A 17189-nucleotide genomic window follows, 5' to 3' on the forward strand; every position below is an offset into this window, starting at 1 on the left:
ATAAACATTTCATGTTATATTTAGTTTATAATACTGGAAGGTATCAATTCCCTGGGTTTAACAACATATCAGGCAACTGCCAGAAAATTTCTTTTGCTTAAGTTCTTAATTTCTTTTCAGAAATAGAAGCTCAATATAGGTCACTCCTCACACAAGGGCAGCATTGCCAAGGCTGTTTTGCAATAAGCCATACCAAGAGCTCTGCCACTTCATATTTCCATAAGCAACCTGGAAAGGAAACAGTGAGGTGCTCGTCATAAAGCTCCTTAATAATATTTAGTTATTTAGGGTAGCAAGGATGATGGCTGATTATGAAGAATTACTGATGGATCTTCTAATTCCAAATAACATGGGAATAAAACTGGGAAATAAAACTCAACTGAAGTGAAGCAGGGTAGAGAGAGGGAAATACTTGCTAAATTAATTTACAAAGTGCTGGACTTTGGGTTGCCTATGGACCCAGGAGTGAGATATTAGGGTTACAACACGCAGTTCTACAACATCCATTCATTGATGTGTCCTGTTCAAAAACCTCAACCAGATGCTATACATGAAGAAAGGATTATGGAGCAGTACAGAAATAGCATCATCCTACCTCACAATCCCTGCATCCCTGCTCCCACCTCAAAACAGGGAGAACAGCAGAACTGAAAAGACTCAAAGAGCAGCAGAAAAGTGTTACCAAATGTACCCAACACCTTCCATTTAATAGTAATTTAGAAAGCTACAATTCTGAGAAAGACAACTGGAGCTGTATGAAATCCTGAATGATGGGGACGCCCCTTCACAACAGCCAGGAGGAAAGAGTTGATGCAAATAATGAGAGCAAAGCTCAAAAGAAAAGAGCATCCCTGCACATCAGGCAGATGAGCAATAGAACTACTTGCCAGAGTGATTCAAAAAAAGAGCAGGAAAAAGCCCACAGGAAAAAAAACCCAAACCAACAACCATGGGAAAAAATTTAGATAACAGAAATTCCATCATGCAGAAGCTGATGAACCAAGGGATGCCAGAGGATGGGAGAGCAGCAGAGAGAAGCGTTCCAGGTGTTCAGCCTAGCCCAGAAGGGTTTGTGTCATAACAAAATGCATCTAAGTGTATTTCAATTGGCAATGAACACTATCAAATTCTATTGGCTAAATAAGATGCAGATGAAAGACAGTGAAATAAGCATTTATATCCACACCTGAATAACAAAGTACTCATTATTTGGTAAATATTAAGTAATGCAGTGGGGTTTTTTGGGGTTTGTTTGTTTGTTTTGTAAAATAATCCCCATTTTCCATTTCTTCATAAAATAAAAGGAATAAACCCAGGTTTTTTTGCCAGGAACGAAGTTAAGCACTTTGCTTACAATGCAAATGCTCTACCAAGAGAGGGCAGCAAAATACCTTGCAAGCATATCTTACACATACGAGATTAAATATACCATTGCTGAGAATAATTTCTCATTACATGTCATTGAGGCACCCCTTTGTCAACAAAGAAGAAGCCAAAACAACAAGCAAGCAAAAAAAAATCACCAACTAAATTACCCACACCTCACAACTCACTAATTTTCTGCTGTCGTTTTAACAATCTTAATAAACCTTTTGAAAAGCAAACCAAAAGGTGCACAGGTCAGAAGATCAGTATGTCAGTAGTGCAATCAAGTTGCTTTAACACAACCTAATAAGCAAGGAAGAATTCCATAAACTACACACTAGATCTTAGCAAGTGTTAGAGTTGTAGCAAAAAAAGACTAAAACTCCATTTCATTATTAAAAAAAGACTGCATTAAATCCTTCTGGTTTTGTTTAGCTAGCATTAGATAGAAAAAAATTATTTTTAAATTTTGTCAGAGATCAAAATTCTATTAGGCAAAAGCATTAGTAGATTAAAGAGAGTCATCACACATCAATTAAAGTACATCTGAATGTCAAGACTGGTAGTCCAAGAGCCCTGTGAAAGCAATACCTGAAAATCCTTCAGTCTTAGAAAGCACATTTGGCCACCAGGACAACTTTTGAAGAAGCTAGAGGTACTCAAAATGCCCCAGAAAGCTGTCTCGTAGTGAACTGCTTGTTATGCAAAGACAACTCTAACTATTTTAGAAGTGTGACTTATTAAATCTAAGAGCTAATTTACATGAAATAGCTGAGCCTGCTGTAAAACTGTACACGTCAGTCACACACAAGGTACTGTTACTCATGTTTAGATTCAGAGTCAACTTCAGAATCTCAGAATAGCTGCTAGCTTTATCACAGTGACTATTCATGACACTTTCTTTGTGGATTTTAATTAGCTTCATGTCAAAAGCACTTTGGGAAACTTCACTTTGGAGTGTTTTGGGGGAGGCTCTTGGTTATTTTTTTGGTGGTGCTGTTTTTAAAATAGTTTACTTTAACATTGAACCAGCTTTTAAAATTATTTCCCCTCTTGCCTTTATACTTTTGTTCAGTTAAGGAGATACTGTGTGAGGATAAAGAAAGAATCATATTTACAATACTAACTTGTGACCTAATATGAGCATTGATCCTGCAGTTCTTTGGGCAACCAAGCAGCAGGAGCATGACTACATTCTTGAAATAACACATGGAGAAAAAAAAATGCAATGAGCAGAATTAAGCACACACTGTTGCATCCCTGCTGAAAAAAAAATCTCCCTACATTCTGTGATGGTGACAGTGTTTAGAATTTCTCCTACATGACAACTGCAAAACAGAATTGCAGTTAATTCACTTACCCAGGTACACACAAAACCTTCCTGGCTTGCTCTTGATCATAAAAAGGAATAACAATTAAGCAGTCCTGCTGTCTCAGCTCCTGTTATTATATGAAATGAGCCAACACCACATGCACACTGAGATCACTTTTCATTTAGCAAGTTTCATTCAAAACCCAGTGTGTGTGATGGGTAACTAGGAAGCTATCTCAAATTAATACTATCCATTATTTTTTCATCTGTATTGGGGAGGGGGGAAAGGAACAGGTGGGTTTTTTAACTTCTGTTCCTGAAGGTGAATGACTGGGAGATCCTCTGGGCTTTTTGCTGAAGACCTCAACATAGTCAAATTAAAATAATGGAGCCCTCAGTTAATTATCTTAAAATATGGCCATTACCATACAGGTTGAAGAAAATACAAAGATCTCACCTAGATTAAGAAACTTCAGTGTTTACTGGTAAAGCAATATTCTATTTCAGAGCAGACTTAATAGCCTGAGAATCTGTCCTTTCCTGGGACACTTTTCACATCTAAGCCTCCATATCTTTGTCACCTGCAGCAGAGTTACTGTATTTGTGGAAAGACTCCTTCCACCAGAATAAGGACGCCCTGAAACATGAAGAAACTCTAATTGTGACAAAACCCAGAGCTTCTGTCACAAGGGCACCAAGACAAAAAAAACCTATGAGTAACAAATCCAGAGCTGAAACAGTTTGCAAAAGCAAAGAGCTGCCTGCTCTGGCAGGTCACCTTGCTTCCTCAAGTGAAGCTGTGCTGTACATTCACATAAATCTTCAGGATTCTAACACTAGCTTGCTTTGCTCTTGGCTGTGAGATCAAGCCATTACATTTTTTCCTAAAAAGATGATAGGAAACTGCACTGAGGAGCCCATCTATCAACCTGAATAACCGAGTTCAGCCACGAACCTGGAAGGCTTCTTGTCACAAAGCCAGATACATTAAAAACAGAGGTATTTCCATGAACAGTACAAAGGCATCTTTGTATCACATCCAAATTCAGGAGACACTGAGCTGACATTCCAAGATGAACAGAAACTTGTTTGAAGTATTTAATTTTAAAACTCACTGTAGAAAACAAAGATCCAAGACAAAGCCTGCAGAAAACAAAATATCTTGAGGAACAGACCTGACTGAAGTAATTGCTGCATTGAATGAAGAGGTCAGCTGCAGGCAGATAATTCATAATATTTGACAGCTGTTTGTTGTCATTTATGAACACAGCAATTTCGTACTTCATTCTTTCTTGGCAGAGAAACTGTGTGTCAAAACAGGGCATCACATCACTCAAAGATCAATATGAATACTATCCCTGTTCTGTCTGCTTAAAAACAAAAACAAGGCAAATGAGGGAGAAAAAATAAATTCAGCATGTGTATTCAAAGAAGACACCAAAAACAATCACTTGAGTTACTAAAAAACAACGTGGACTTTTAGAAAAATACAACTGAGGGGAGATTTTCTGCGTCTCACATGGTGGTTTTTTGGCTTTTTTTGGAAAAATAGTTTCTTGCTTGTGCTGTTACTTTTTCTAAAATGACAAAGTGTGTCAGAAGAGAGACATAAGGATGACACCCAGCAGGCAGCATGAAGGTTGCCAGACTATTGCTGGCTTCAAATATTGCAGGAATATTCTGCACTTATTGTTCAGAAAGTTACCATTAAGACATTCAGCGTAAGAAACCAAATGTGGTTCTAAGAAAGTACTCAACAGTGTATGCATCTTTCTTTCTGTGCTTCACTAGGTTTGTTTTTTTAAGTTTTAGAGACAAGAAAACTACGGATAACTACTATGCTTAAATTCTAAAAGCAAATGTATCACTTTAGCTATGATTAAAGCTGGGCTCATCAATCCAAACCATCTGAATTGTTCAACCTGGAGCCTCAGTGTACCCAGCCTTTTGGGGCTGCCCCGAGTTCCTCTAACCCTGCCTCCAACTGCAGAGCAACAAACAAGCCAGCAATGTTTTGAGTTTTATTCTCAAATGCTGTTAGCCCCAGCATGTGGGCACAGATAACATTATCTAATCCAGCAGTCACTACTTACTAGAATACATCTCACATGATGGTTCTCCTCCTCCCACCACTGAGTCACTGCAGCAAACAGAGCAGCTGGCTGCAGACAGGCTACACAGCGTCTGCCTGAGCCACAGGCAGCAGCACCAGATGCAGACTGACCTCAGCTCCATCTGAAGCACGTTGTCCTATCACCAGGAACTGCATGCACTCTCTGGACATCCACAGAAGCACATACAGACACAGCCAACCTACTTAATCCCTGTTCAGACTATTAACATTTTTTAAAAAGTGCTTTGACATGTGATTTTGAACTTCACTCCTAGCTTGATTTTTAATTGTTTAATCCTCTGATCATCTTTTGCACAAGTTCAGGAAAGTATGTTTGTTATGGCCCTTCAAATTTGCAAGAATTTATCTGAGTAATCAAAATGGAGTACCAGCATTAAACTTGCTCTTCCATCTTTAATATTAAATATTTATTCACCACTCCAAAATTCAGCATTTACCACAGAGCTCACTCTCCTGTATGGTCACACAAACCTACTGAATATTTACAGTATCTCAGTGCCTACGCATTATGTACCATGGAATGAACACACACCACCCCCCAAATTTCATAATTCATGTACAAAGAGAAAAATACATCCACGTCTTGAAAATTTGCAATCTGCATGGACATCAAACACAGGCAGCCTCCATAGAGACCAAGAATCTTCATAAATAAAAAGTACAGGATGCACCAATAACAGAAGCTCAGCAGAAGTGATCAATATTTAACCTTTTTGCATCTTCCTAAGCAATCTCAGCTACATAAACTTCACTTTGCATTATCTAAACTAAACTCCTGCTCTAGAACTCTTACCAAGTCAGCTTTATTTTCTGTCAAGTGCTTGACAGTCAGGACAGTTTCTACCTGAGCATAACGTACCTGGTGTCAGAGAAACCCAGACAAGACTTAGTCAGCTGGGTACAGTGAGCAGACAGAGGGACTCGGAAGATCTGCCAAGTCGGACTGTTAAAGGCCAGAGGTTGTGAAGTGAGTTTATGTATATGTTCTGGAAATGACAATTACTGCCACTCTGAATTGTGCTCTGGACCTTTGGTTCTTTCAGCAGCAGTGAGAGGTGAGACTGGTTCAAATTATGGTTTCTATCAAACACTTTACACAAGGTGAAATTATGAAGGCATGTAATTAACTACATGGATCATGATTTTGAAACACTGCACAAATTTAGGTCCTTACAGCTATTTCCAGTGTTCAGGCAGCTTTCCCTTGATCAGTCACCACTGCATGTAACACTTCCAACGTCCATTTGATTTTTCCCTGTACACTAATGTGGTCTACAGGATGGTGGTTTTCCCCTCTAAAAACAGGACACCTACTATGAACTCTCATTCTATTCTGATCATCAAAATCTGCAATATCATCCAACTCCTCCTGTTCTCCTTCATTCTCACGTATCTCAACTCACAACAACAAGGACTTGCTTTGTTCAGCAAAACACCAAAATAAATTTGATTGCTACAGGTCCCATTGGTGCACTGATGCCTGTTTTTGTGCTCCTCACACTTCCACAGCAATCCTCCTCTCTTCCATATTAACTGAAAATTCCCTCTTGACATCTGTCAAGTGCTTTACCAAAGCCCAGGAACAGCCTTTCTTTTTATGCAAAGAAAATACTGTCTGAGTCCAGTTTACTGTCCAATGTTTTATCTGTTACCAAAGTCAAATTAACAGGCTTTAACTTCCTTGATCAAAAGAGATTTAAGGTTTAAGAAGAAGCTTTTATGTTATAAGCTAAAAATGTATTAGCTAGAAGTAACAGGAACTAGGTTTTATCAGTCAAGCAGAAATTAGTAGCAAGCCACTATGATAAAGACATTAAGAGACAACTAGAAACCTGAAATGTATTGGACAGAAGAATTCTAACAGACTAAGTGATCTATTAATGCTCTTGGATCAAACCTCATTAAGCCTAATTGTCCTCATTTCCATCTTTTCAATATATTATCTCAAACTAACAGAACTTGAGCTTTCCTGGCAAAAGCTAGATCACAGAAAGACACCTCTACTCATGGAATTTTAAAAAAGAAGAATCTCAGCAGCAGAAAAACCTACTTTCATTAGCAACTCCCTCTCAGTAGTGTATTCCAGAGAGTACAACTGGAACACAATTTCATAAAAGGGAACCACAATAACCAAAATCTGGAAAAATGTAGAACAACTTTCAACTCCAATTTCATGCTCTGCATTAAAAAGAAAAAAAGCCCACAGAACTGAAAGATTTCAAGGCAATTCTACTGATGTCATCAGAATACTTAATGGAAGAGTGGTTTTCTCAGTCTTCTGAATAGATCAATGTTAGCAGCATCTACAATTATGCTGTAACCACACAGAACCTATTACAGCTACCCATAAAGCCAGGTAAGTCTCTGAAAACTTCACTACAAATGGAAAGAAAAGGACACAGGCTAAGAAAGAAATTTAAGAAAAAGGAAAAAGTCCCTTTTAATTCCACCTAAACCATGTCTATGCACAGCTACAAACAATACAATCATATGAGTGGATTCTACTGGCCTCTCAAACCCTAAACCAAAAAGCTAACAACTCCATCATATTCATGTGTATCTCAAATTAGAGCTGTGTGCTCAGTTATAACTTAATCAATCCATATGCCTTTCAAAGAAATCCTACTTCCTTGAAAGAAGCTGTTGGATAAATGGCACAATTTCAGAAGCAAAGGAAAGCTGGAAGTTGTGTATCTGGCCACTAACTAGGGAAAAGTTACAGGCTGTGGGAAATCAGTAGAAACAAGGCTACCAGAGACACACAGCCACGAGCAAACTTTTATTCCTTTAAACTACAATAGCTACACTGATACTGAATCGCAGGATTTTTTCTCTTAGCATTTCTATATATGTTTTCAAAACAGCTCAGGAGTATGTAATAATCACTAATTTACAAGGGTTGTGGTTTTTATTTTTACTGTAGTTAAAAAATAAGATTAACCAAATTCAGAAAAAAATGCTTTAATCTGTAAAATAAAAATCTTGCCTTCAAGTCTCTTAGTAAATATGAAATATTTGAAAGTCTCTGAACTTGCACTACAACTAAGAATCCTTCCACAATGTTACAAAAATCATACCATATCAATACTAAATTCTAGCACAGGCACACAGCCTGTGTTTTCTTCAACAGTATCATCACAAACCAAACTAAACCAACAAATAAATAAAATATTTAATAATTATAATGCCTCCTAATATTCTGCTGTTGCATCTTACAAACTTGTAATGTTTTCGAGTACTTACGAAAGAATTCGGTCAAGTTTTGGTCCATGCCGTCCCTGAAGGACAGTAGGGGGCTTGTACACCCTCATCATTCCTTACTATCTGTACAGTTCCTCTGTTCCTGGAGCTCCTGGTCTCTTTATTTATGAAGCAGTGACCATTTTGAAGTTATTTATAAACATTAACTCATTAAATTCCCAAGTGTCATATTAGATACCAACTCAGTGACTCATATTCCGGACAATGTATTTACCACGGCTGGGAGAGAAGGTAAATTTACATGCAAGAGTAGCACACACAGGCACGCCATGAACTAATCTTGTATTTTAAAATTGTCTTTGGCATTAGGTAACCCTGCAGTTATTAACAAATATGTATGTCAACTGAAACTGGCTTATTATCCATCAGTGGAATTTATAAACACTGCCCGGCCACCATTCTGACAAAATAAAAAACAACCCACAGAACAAAATATCCCTTCAGTTTTGAGGATCAAAAATGGAAGCTGGAGTGTTTTAAAGATTGCTATTACTGTACTGAAGTGAGTGCAAATTAAGGAAAATTACAGCTAGCTTCAAGTACTCCCTGAGAGGGAAAGCATCCACCATGTGTTAACGTTTCTTAAAAGACAGTAACATAGTTACTAATTCACCAGAAAAAATTACTTCATTACACCTTATGTGTAATCTTGGCCACATAAAAACATCAGCGTTTCAGATGGCACATCTGGTCCAAGCAGCCTTAGAAATTGTATCGCTGTCCAGTAAGCAATACAAATATTCAAGTACAAAGCTCTGCAGCAAAATAAACAAAGTAGTTTTACCCAAAATGTAAGGGCATCTAAATTCTTTCTTAGATAGAGAAAAATCTCTGAACCAAAATAATGTACTTCTGCTGGCAATGAACTAATTTCACTCTTCAATTCCCAATTTTCCCAAGATTCCTGAACACTGGTTATGAAAGCACAGGAAAACATCAGACCCGTTGAAGAGCTCTCTTTATTATGCCACTCTTCACTGGTCAGTCCTTTGGCAAAATACTTCTGAAGAAATGTTTCTATTTCTGCCTAGGAAAACCCTGAAGCTCCAAGCCACATAATTTAACTTTGAAATTAGTCCTTCTCTGAGCAGAGGGTTACACTAGACCTCCACAGAGTCCCTTTAATTTTCATGCAAGCAGATATTTTTCTCCAGTTTAGAATAATTTAAAAAACATTTTCCTGCACTTAATACAGGAGTCAGTTACACACTACTAAATCCAGGCACACCTAAGAGAAGGGATAAGAGAACAGAACTCAAAGACAACTATTATCAAGCCACACTTTAAAGAAAACCCCCACCCAACAGACACACATTCCACAAGCCACAGACTTGGCACAGCCTTTCTCCTGATCCATCACAAACCCCATGTTCCTTCCCACGCAGTAACATTTATTCCCATTTCTTGCATTCCCTGTAGTCTTACTGCTCCCCACAGGATTCAAGTCTGCCCACACTGCTTTTACCCTTTACTGAGATTGGAAATGTCACTTGGAGATATGTTAAAAGTAATATATACTTAAACCTTTTCTTCACATCTATTTACTACTCTCTACATTATGGTAGTAACTCTTGTTCTTAGAGTCTGAAAGCTGCAAGATAGTTACTACAGAACAGAAGTTCTAGCTTAGAGTTAATTTAACTTTATTACAACCACATAGTTACAGGAGTAATGACACTGAAGAAGCATTTGTGAAATGTTTTAACAAAATTACATGTTCTTCTTAAGCTAAATGAGACAACAGCAATAGTCCTTCCACAGACAATCTGTCTAGCAGCATGAGTAAACACTCATTCCAGTGTTCCATCCTTGTTTCAGGGAAAAACAAAACAAACGCAGAACCAGACTTCAAAGGGGACATTGCATTAAATGGAAACAAGTCGAGCACACTGATCAAAAAAGCCAAGCCATAAGAATGCCATCTGATAGGATATCCTTCACATACCAATAATTTCAGGAGACTCTCAGAGCTCTTAATATAGGGCAGCACTTTTTTCTGAGGAGATGCCACTCTACAGTGCTTCTCTCAAAAGTATTTCAGCATTATAAATTTCAGATAATGCAGCTTCATAAAGGAACAGACAGTAAATAGAAATACTAAAAGCCACTAATGTAGGACAGAAAAAAAAATTCAAAAGAAAAAAGGCTTTTTAAAAGTCTGTCAAAAGAAGTGACATAGAATACTTGTATCATGACAGCAAACTTGCACATAAACACATCAAACAGACAAATTTGTAATGAGGTTCTTGCTATTTGTTTTTAAACAAGGTAACTGTCAGATAAAGTGATTCCTGCTCAGATTTAAGAAGACACAGAAGAAAAGAGACAGACAAGTATGATGCCAATTTTGATGTCAACCCTTTGTTCATCTTATATAGCTTGTTTATCAAATGAATTATTCCTAAATTGGCAATATGGTTCTGCTCATCTTTTCATATACACACTAAATGCTGAATAGCAAAACAGAAAAAACTTCAGTGCTAATTAGACCCAACATGTTTAAGCATTCTTCCAGTCACCACAAAAAGCTATTAGGTGCATTTACACCATCAGTCTGAACCACCTCCCATTTATTCAAGGCTCCTGTTCCCCGTATCTGTCCTGCATGTGACCAAAATCGCTCCCAGCATCTCTTCAGGAAGGGAACAGCTAATCTCCTGGGAATATTTTGATGGTAAAATAATCCAGGATTGCACCACAGGCAGTGTGCTTGGGACAGCCCAAGGTCTTACTGCTTTCATTTACCCCAGTGTGACAGCACTGTCCTACAAGCCTTTGCCATGTCATACACCCATAACCCAGACACTCACCCCACAGCACCATCCCACATTGCCTTGAAACAGAAGTGGAAATCTGGCAACCACAGAGTTTGTAGAAATCAGGCACTTCATCAATACATAAGGATTATTATAAGGAATGGGAAAAAACTCCATATAGTCAAAATGCTATGGGTCTGAAAAAATATCCCACAGGGATAGAAATGGAATGGAACAGCTTAACTTGGAGGAACTGGCCAGGGGAACACAGACCAGTCACTGAGGGCAGCACAGGTATAACCAGCACTGCTCCAGCTGAAAACCAAACTGTTAAAGGCTCCGTCAATTTATACATTAAGGTTTTTTTGCTAAAAAATACAGTGTAAAGGCAAACAAGATTTCCAATAGAATGTTCTGATCTAGTACATCCACATTCAGGACAAAAACCCTGTCATTCATGATGACTCAGTTCTTTCCTTCTAAAACTTCCTTCCTCACTTGCTGATTTTTTCAGTGTCAAAAACAGAATGCACAACAGTCACTGGAAAATTAATTAGCTTGGCTGAAAATGACAACAGTGAAATCTCCCAAGGCTTCCCCTCTGATCTTCAACTCTCTCCTGGCATGCCAATTCCAATTGCATTGTTTGAATGGGTGGAGAGCATGAACAAGGGAGCCAGCAACAAAGCTTTTACAGAGTGGCACTAATGAAAACTGTGCACATACAAAAGCTGCCCTCATGGAGGAGAGCAATCCGAAGCCCTTGACATTTATTTTCTCCTCATTAGGAGTTATCACTTCCTTGAACTGAACAGCTGTTCAGTTCAACACTTTTAATACCATACCTTCTCTGGATTTCCATTTCTTCTTGTGATGGACCATTTTGTACTTGAGAGGGAAGCTGTGAATTCTGTCGAGGCAATGTAGGACCTAAGAGCAAAGACAGATCACAAATTAATGATTTGAATTTTTATTATGCAAAAAAAAAGCACAAAAAAGGCCAGCCATTACACAACATGTTAAGAAGTGCTCACTTCTGCTTTTTAAGCCAAACAAGCTCAACAACATAATGCAGCAAATAAAAACTGCAACCTCACGCATGTACAATGCTACCTCACGCATCTGCAGAATGAGTTTATTTCACATAGATGGAAAGGTCTCACAGAAATGCAAAACAAACTTTCTATATGATGGAATTTGCCAAAAGCTTTGAAAAGCACTCCAAGTCTGATTTTTTCTTAAAACAATAAACAAATACTCTTGGAGGAGCAGGAAAGGCTCAAAAAATTAAAACACTCACCTAAATAAAACACTGGAAAAGGGGGAGAAAAAAGGAAAAAGGGAAAAAAACAGAAGAACAGGAGAAAAACCATCAGAACCATACCACCACATTGAGAGAAGGAAGATAAAGCATGTTTCTACAGGGCACACAAAATTTACTCAGATTTCAGGTCATTAACTTGGATCAAAAACCGTTTTTGCATAGATAAGTATTGTGTCCAAAAGAATGGGGGCATGTAACAGATGTCCAAACTGTGAATTCTGCTAAGCACAAGAGATGCAAAAGGAAAGGTCATGCAAAATCATCTTCAGTCTTTACTGATGGGAAATTCTGAATCATACAACTTCCAAGTAATTGTCTATGTGAGATCAGCATTCTAGAAAAAAAAAAGTTTTGCCATTTTAATCACAAATGTATTTACAGGACAAAACTGTGAAAAAATAAGTGAAGAATGACAAAGTGTGGAATGGAATACAGGAGACCATGAATGCATTGCTGCTGTCAGGCAGTAATCCAGGAAATTATTTAGACTACAGCTATGCTCAAGATTATGGAATTTATAAGAAACAAGAATTAAAATAAATTAAAGCATCAAGTTTTGGAAACATCCAAAAGTAAAGCAGTGATTTCCAACTGATACTCCACCAAACTAGTTAGAGTTATGGAATCATAATGAGATCTTCCCCATCTCAAATATCAAAACACAAAATTTTTTCCCATCTGAATTTGTCAAAGTCACCCAAACACATAAAAAGATTATGTGTGATACACTGACACATCAAGGACAGGCAATTTGCTTGAGACACAGCAAACCAGTACCTTGCTTAAAAACCCTACAAAAATGTTCATTTCCTCAGAATGCCACAGTATTGTGTCCATGGTGATATTTAATAGTGAAAATTATAAAAGTGTACACTAGCTAAGTACCCTACAATTACGAAAAGTAATGGGACTTAATTGTAGAGGATGAAAGCAGGCAGTGTACAACAGAGGTGGTGTCTTCCTTAGCTACTCTTTCAGCAAGCAATAGGCCCTTATACCGAATGGCTTGATGTTGCTTAGGATGCACTATTTTTGCTTGAAATATCTCCAAGAGATACCTCCAGGTATAAAACCTAGAGTATTTTAAATGCAAAAAATTTAATTATTGATTTATCATCGCAGTTAGACGATCATTAAGTAGAAACGTCTGCCACATGGCTCATCTGGAAAACTTTTCTGCTTTAGAACCTCCCTAAGACACACAGGACGTGTGTGCCTCTCCTCTCCCCTGTGTGACAGGTGGAAAGCTTCAATACCCATTAAGCCATGACTGCAGCTCCCAGGCAGCTGGGCTATTTGCTGCCTGCACCAGGCTGCAGCCTTTCATGGACTTTCACAAGTCCACAATCCAGCAGCAGTTAAAGGTGCTATAAACACCAGCACTGCTGCTTGCCATGCCCAACAGGACACTTGCAGTAAGTCAAGGCTCACAGCTTGAGCTGCAAAATACAAGCAACACTTTAAGTATCAGATATGTGATGAAATTCCCCTCCTGTTCCTCTGAATGAAACACACCGACCTGAAAGTTAATAACAAATAACAGAAATAAAAAGAAATTGTCACAATGTGTCTATATACCAACCAGAACTATTTTGTACTGGAAATGCAGTAGAAATGAAAAGTTCCAGCTTCCACCAATTTAATCTTTAAGAGTATTTAACAGGTTTTGTTGAAGAAGCTATTACCATGCTGCACTGGCTGGATGCAGACCACCACTCTCCAACCTTTCTACTTGCTTCATCTGCACTAGCTATTCCAACACACCTAGCTATGAGAAAACCTGTTCTTGTAGCCTCAAACTCTGTTCCAGAGCACTGCACTTCAGAAAACCACGTTATCCATCAATCCTGCACAGGGTGAACATGAGCAAGCCCAGCCAGCTTTAGTTTGGCCAGCCTACTCCAGTGATGGGCTTCTTCCATAGACAGGCACACAGGAGACAGAAGAAAATCATCTGCTCACAATTAACCTGGTGGTTCCAGTACTTCTTACACATTTTTGCCTTAAGGAAATGCAACCTGAGGATACCAAAGGCTTTCAAGAAAGGAAAGTCCAGCTCCCAAGTGATCCATCCTGTTTTCTCAAGAAATTTCCCTCTGCAGCACCCTGCTAATGAACATTAGAAAGTTAAAGGTACATGCCAGGTGGAAAAGTATTTTTTATCCTAGAAGGCTTATTACAGCAAGCCAGGACTACCACTTTATTGCTAAAATACAACTGACTGGGTAGCAGGACAGGTGGAATATTAAATAAACAGGAACTAGCTAATAAAAACCTCTCTCAGAAGTTTTTGAACACTTTAAGGTACCTCAGAAACATCAACCCCCATGAGAAATACTCAAATACTGCCTGGAAAAGAACTCTGATCCTCCTACAGGATCACTTTATCTTCAGAAGCCAATATAAGCCAAGCGAGAGATGAGGCTGAATGGTCTATTCATTCTGAATTTAAAAGAAAACCTAACATCTCTCTTTTTCTAAAAAAGCACAGATGGTGCACTCTGCAGCACATTCTGACAGACAGAGGATATAATTTCATACTAATTTGTTCAGCAGCCATTTCAGTTTCAGTGCTTTCTGTTTTTCAGCTTATTCTCACCTTCGCATCACCCTTCCTCTATGACAGTTCAGGCAGCTGAGTGGTGAGAGATGGACAATGCAATTTAAAGCCTGCATTAAGCATTTCCACCAGCTAGATGACAGCCAGACCTGGTTCTTCATGCAGTCACACAGACAATTACAGTGGCATCAACATCAGAACATCAACATCAGACTGCTGGGGAGTGCTTGAACCAAATCAAGCATCCCTAACATCATCCTTTTAAACCACAAGCAGAGAGTTTATCAAACACATTAATTTTTTTAGTCTTAATCAATTGGTTACCTTGAATCTCTGTTCAAAAGCCAAACCAATCTGAGTTGCACAACCCTGTGAAAGCATAACTGGCAAGCTGGGGAAGGAAGGAAACACATAGCTTGTCCTCCCTCAGTGCCTTTTGCTCCTCTGTTGCTTCACTCTTTCAGTTACCTGTCTGTTCTGGAGTGTCACACCACACCCTACCCCATTTCTTTTAATGCCAGCTGCATTGTATGTTATCAGTGTTGACACTGGCTGATATTGAAAATATCACATTCCTAGAGCCCTAAAAAACCCCAAGCATCAGCTGTTCAAGATTGGCACAACACATGTCCTGCAAGTTATCCACTCAGCTACAGTGTGTGTTTGCATTTGGCTGGACAGACTTACTTGGGAGCTGATAACACAAGGATGGACAAAATGGGGTTTGGGGGGAACCAGTGGCAGCCAGATCATGTGAAATCTTTCTCAGAAATTCACATGGCCTAATTCAAAAGGCAAAAACACATAGAAAACTTCTCACTCCTGCAATTACTGTGCTTCAGAGTACATCAGTAAAAGACAAGCCCTAATTATTTAAAAAATCTACTAGAGCTGGTCAACTATCACACGTAAGAATTTTATTTGAGGTGAAAATCTCCATTTTCTCCCCAGAGAAAAAGTTTATATAAACAACTCAATAACTAAGAAATTCCACTCCTTCACTTCTCAGGAAGTTAGTGCCAAAACTAAGCAGTGTTCCAATTATATAGTCTGATATCCAAATCAAAGTGTGACTTGTCTTTTAGAAGTCTTTTCAAAGACTGAAAGCGGACAGCAAATTTATTTATATATATCTATAATATAAATATAAATGAAGTAGCTAATTATAATCTTTAGAAAATATTTTCTTTAAGGATAGTTTGAATACTCCTACTAAGCAAAGCCCACACCCCAGGCAAGAGTTCAAGCTACAGACAAAAAGTATTTTATTAGGGCATAGAAGAACTTACTAAAATAAAGTGTGTTTACTAAATGGTTAAAGGTTTTCTGAAGGAATGGAAAGCAGGCTTTTCAGAGATCTGTGCAGGAAGCAATAAGAACAACAGCTATGGTGTCCCCCTTTGATGTGTCTCCAGCTCTTCCCCCATTCAGAGCCTGTCCTGCTCTAGGCCATGCCAGAACAAAGTCTGGGTTGATTTGCTAACCAGCCTTGAGCAGAACCAAAACCACATCACTCCTCAAGCCCTGGACATGTGTTATGGGTTTATATGCAAGACCATGATGGCCAAAAATGAGGGTATTAACTAGCGACAAAATTTTCTCTAGTACTTCTGTTTGGGTGAATCATCTCCCAGCCAAGACTTCCTTTCCCTTCAAAAACCTACTTCCTCACTCACAGCTACCTTCAGCTGAGTTAATTCACTCATCACTCCAAATTTGAAACTAAACACTTTCCACTTCAATCCACAAGCTCTTTTAACTTGATCAAGGCAATAAAAAGCAACAAGAACAACAAAAGTATTCATTATTTCAATGAATTTAAGTAGAGGTAAGCCTCCTATCAGTGCCAGCAGAAGCCTCTATCAGTGCCAGCAGTGCCTTGGAACCCAGGCACTGATAACCTGAGAGCCAGGCTTGGCTCAGCACCAGTGTGCTGGGGGGGGGGGACCTCAGCAGCTCCCAGTGTCCCTCTGCCATCCTTTCATGCTTGGGGACACAGCTTCACCAGCAAGGAACTACAGCTGCTGAATGAAATACAGCATCACAAACTTAAAGGAGCAAGTACTGAAGTTAAATATATCAACACCATCTACTGTGGGATATTTATAGCTCCCCCTCCACCCTTAGCTGTGTCAAAATTTGTTTAAATAGCAATGTTATAGGTGATGACTCTCATTACTGGTGTAAATCCTACAGAAATGAGCCTAACCAAGGCATATTGCACAACTATCTTCATGACTTTTATGAAAACACCCTGCTCCCAAAAGGCAGATTTAATCTACCTACAACTTCTACTGATAATATTTTTAAAGACAACACTATAAACCTTCGACTGTAAAATATGCTGACATTCTTCTATGTTTATTAAATAAAACTTTATTCATAAATTAATGTACTTCTATTTTCATTTGCCATGCATTTTAGACCAGCTACCAGAATTTAATTAAATTCTTCAGATTGTTCACCTATAATTTAAC

General features: G+C 38.5%; 1 protein-coding gene across 8 annotated transcripts in view; it reads right to left on the reverse strand.

Annotated features, from left to right (window-relative positions):
* Positions 1-17189, reverse strand: part of ENAH (ENAH actin regulator) — a 90357-nt gene that overhangs the window by 21866 nt on the left and 51302 nt on the right. For 5 of the 8 annotated variants that reach the window (XM_077781916.1, XM_077781914.1, XM_021543305.2 and 2 more), the window contains 2 exons: positions 12129-12140; positions 11674-11758 (listed from right to left, as the gene is read on the reverse strand). In XM_077781916.1, coding sequence (XP_077638042.1) covers positions 11674-11758; positions 12129-12140 — 97 coding nt within the window. The remainder of the gene's footprint in view (positions 1-11673; positions 11759-12128; positions 12141-17189) is intronic. The other 3 variants (XM_021543309.2, XM_077781915.1, XM_021543307.2) reach the window with 1 other exon arrangement.

Source organism: Lonchura striata, chromosome 3, assembly GCF_046129695.1.
Source record: "Lonchura striata isolate bLonStr1 chromosome 3, bLonStr1.mat, whole genome shotgun sequence".
Taxonomy (NCBI): domain Eukaryota; kingdom Metazoa; phylum Chordata; class Aves; order Passeriformes; family Estrildidae; genus Lonchura; species Lonchura striata.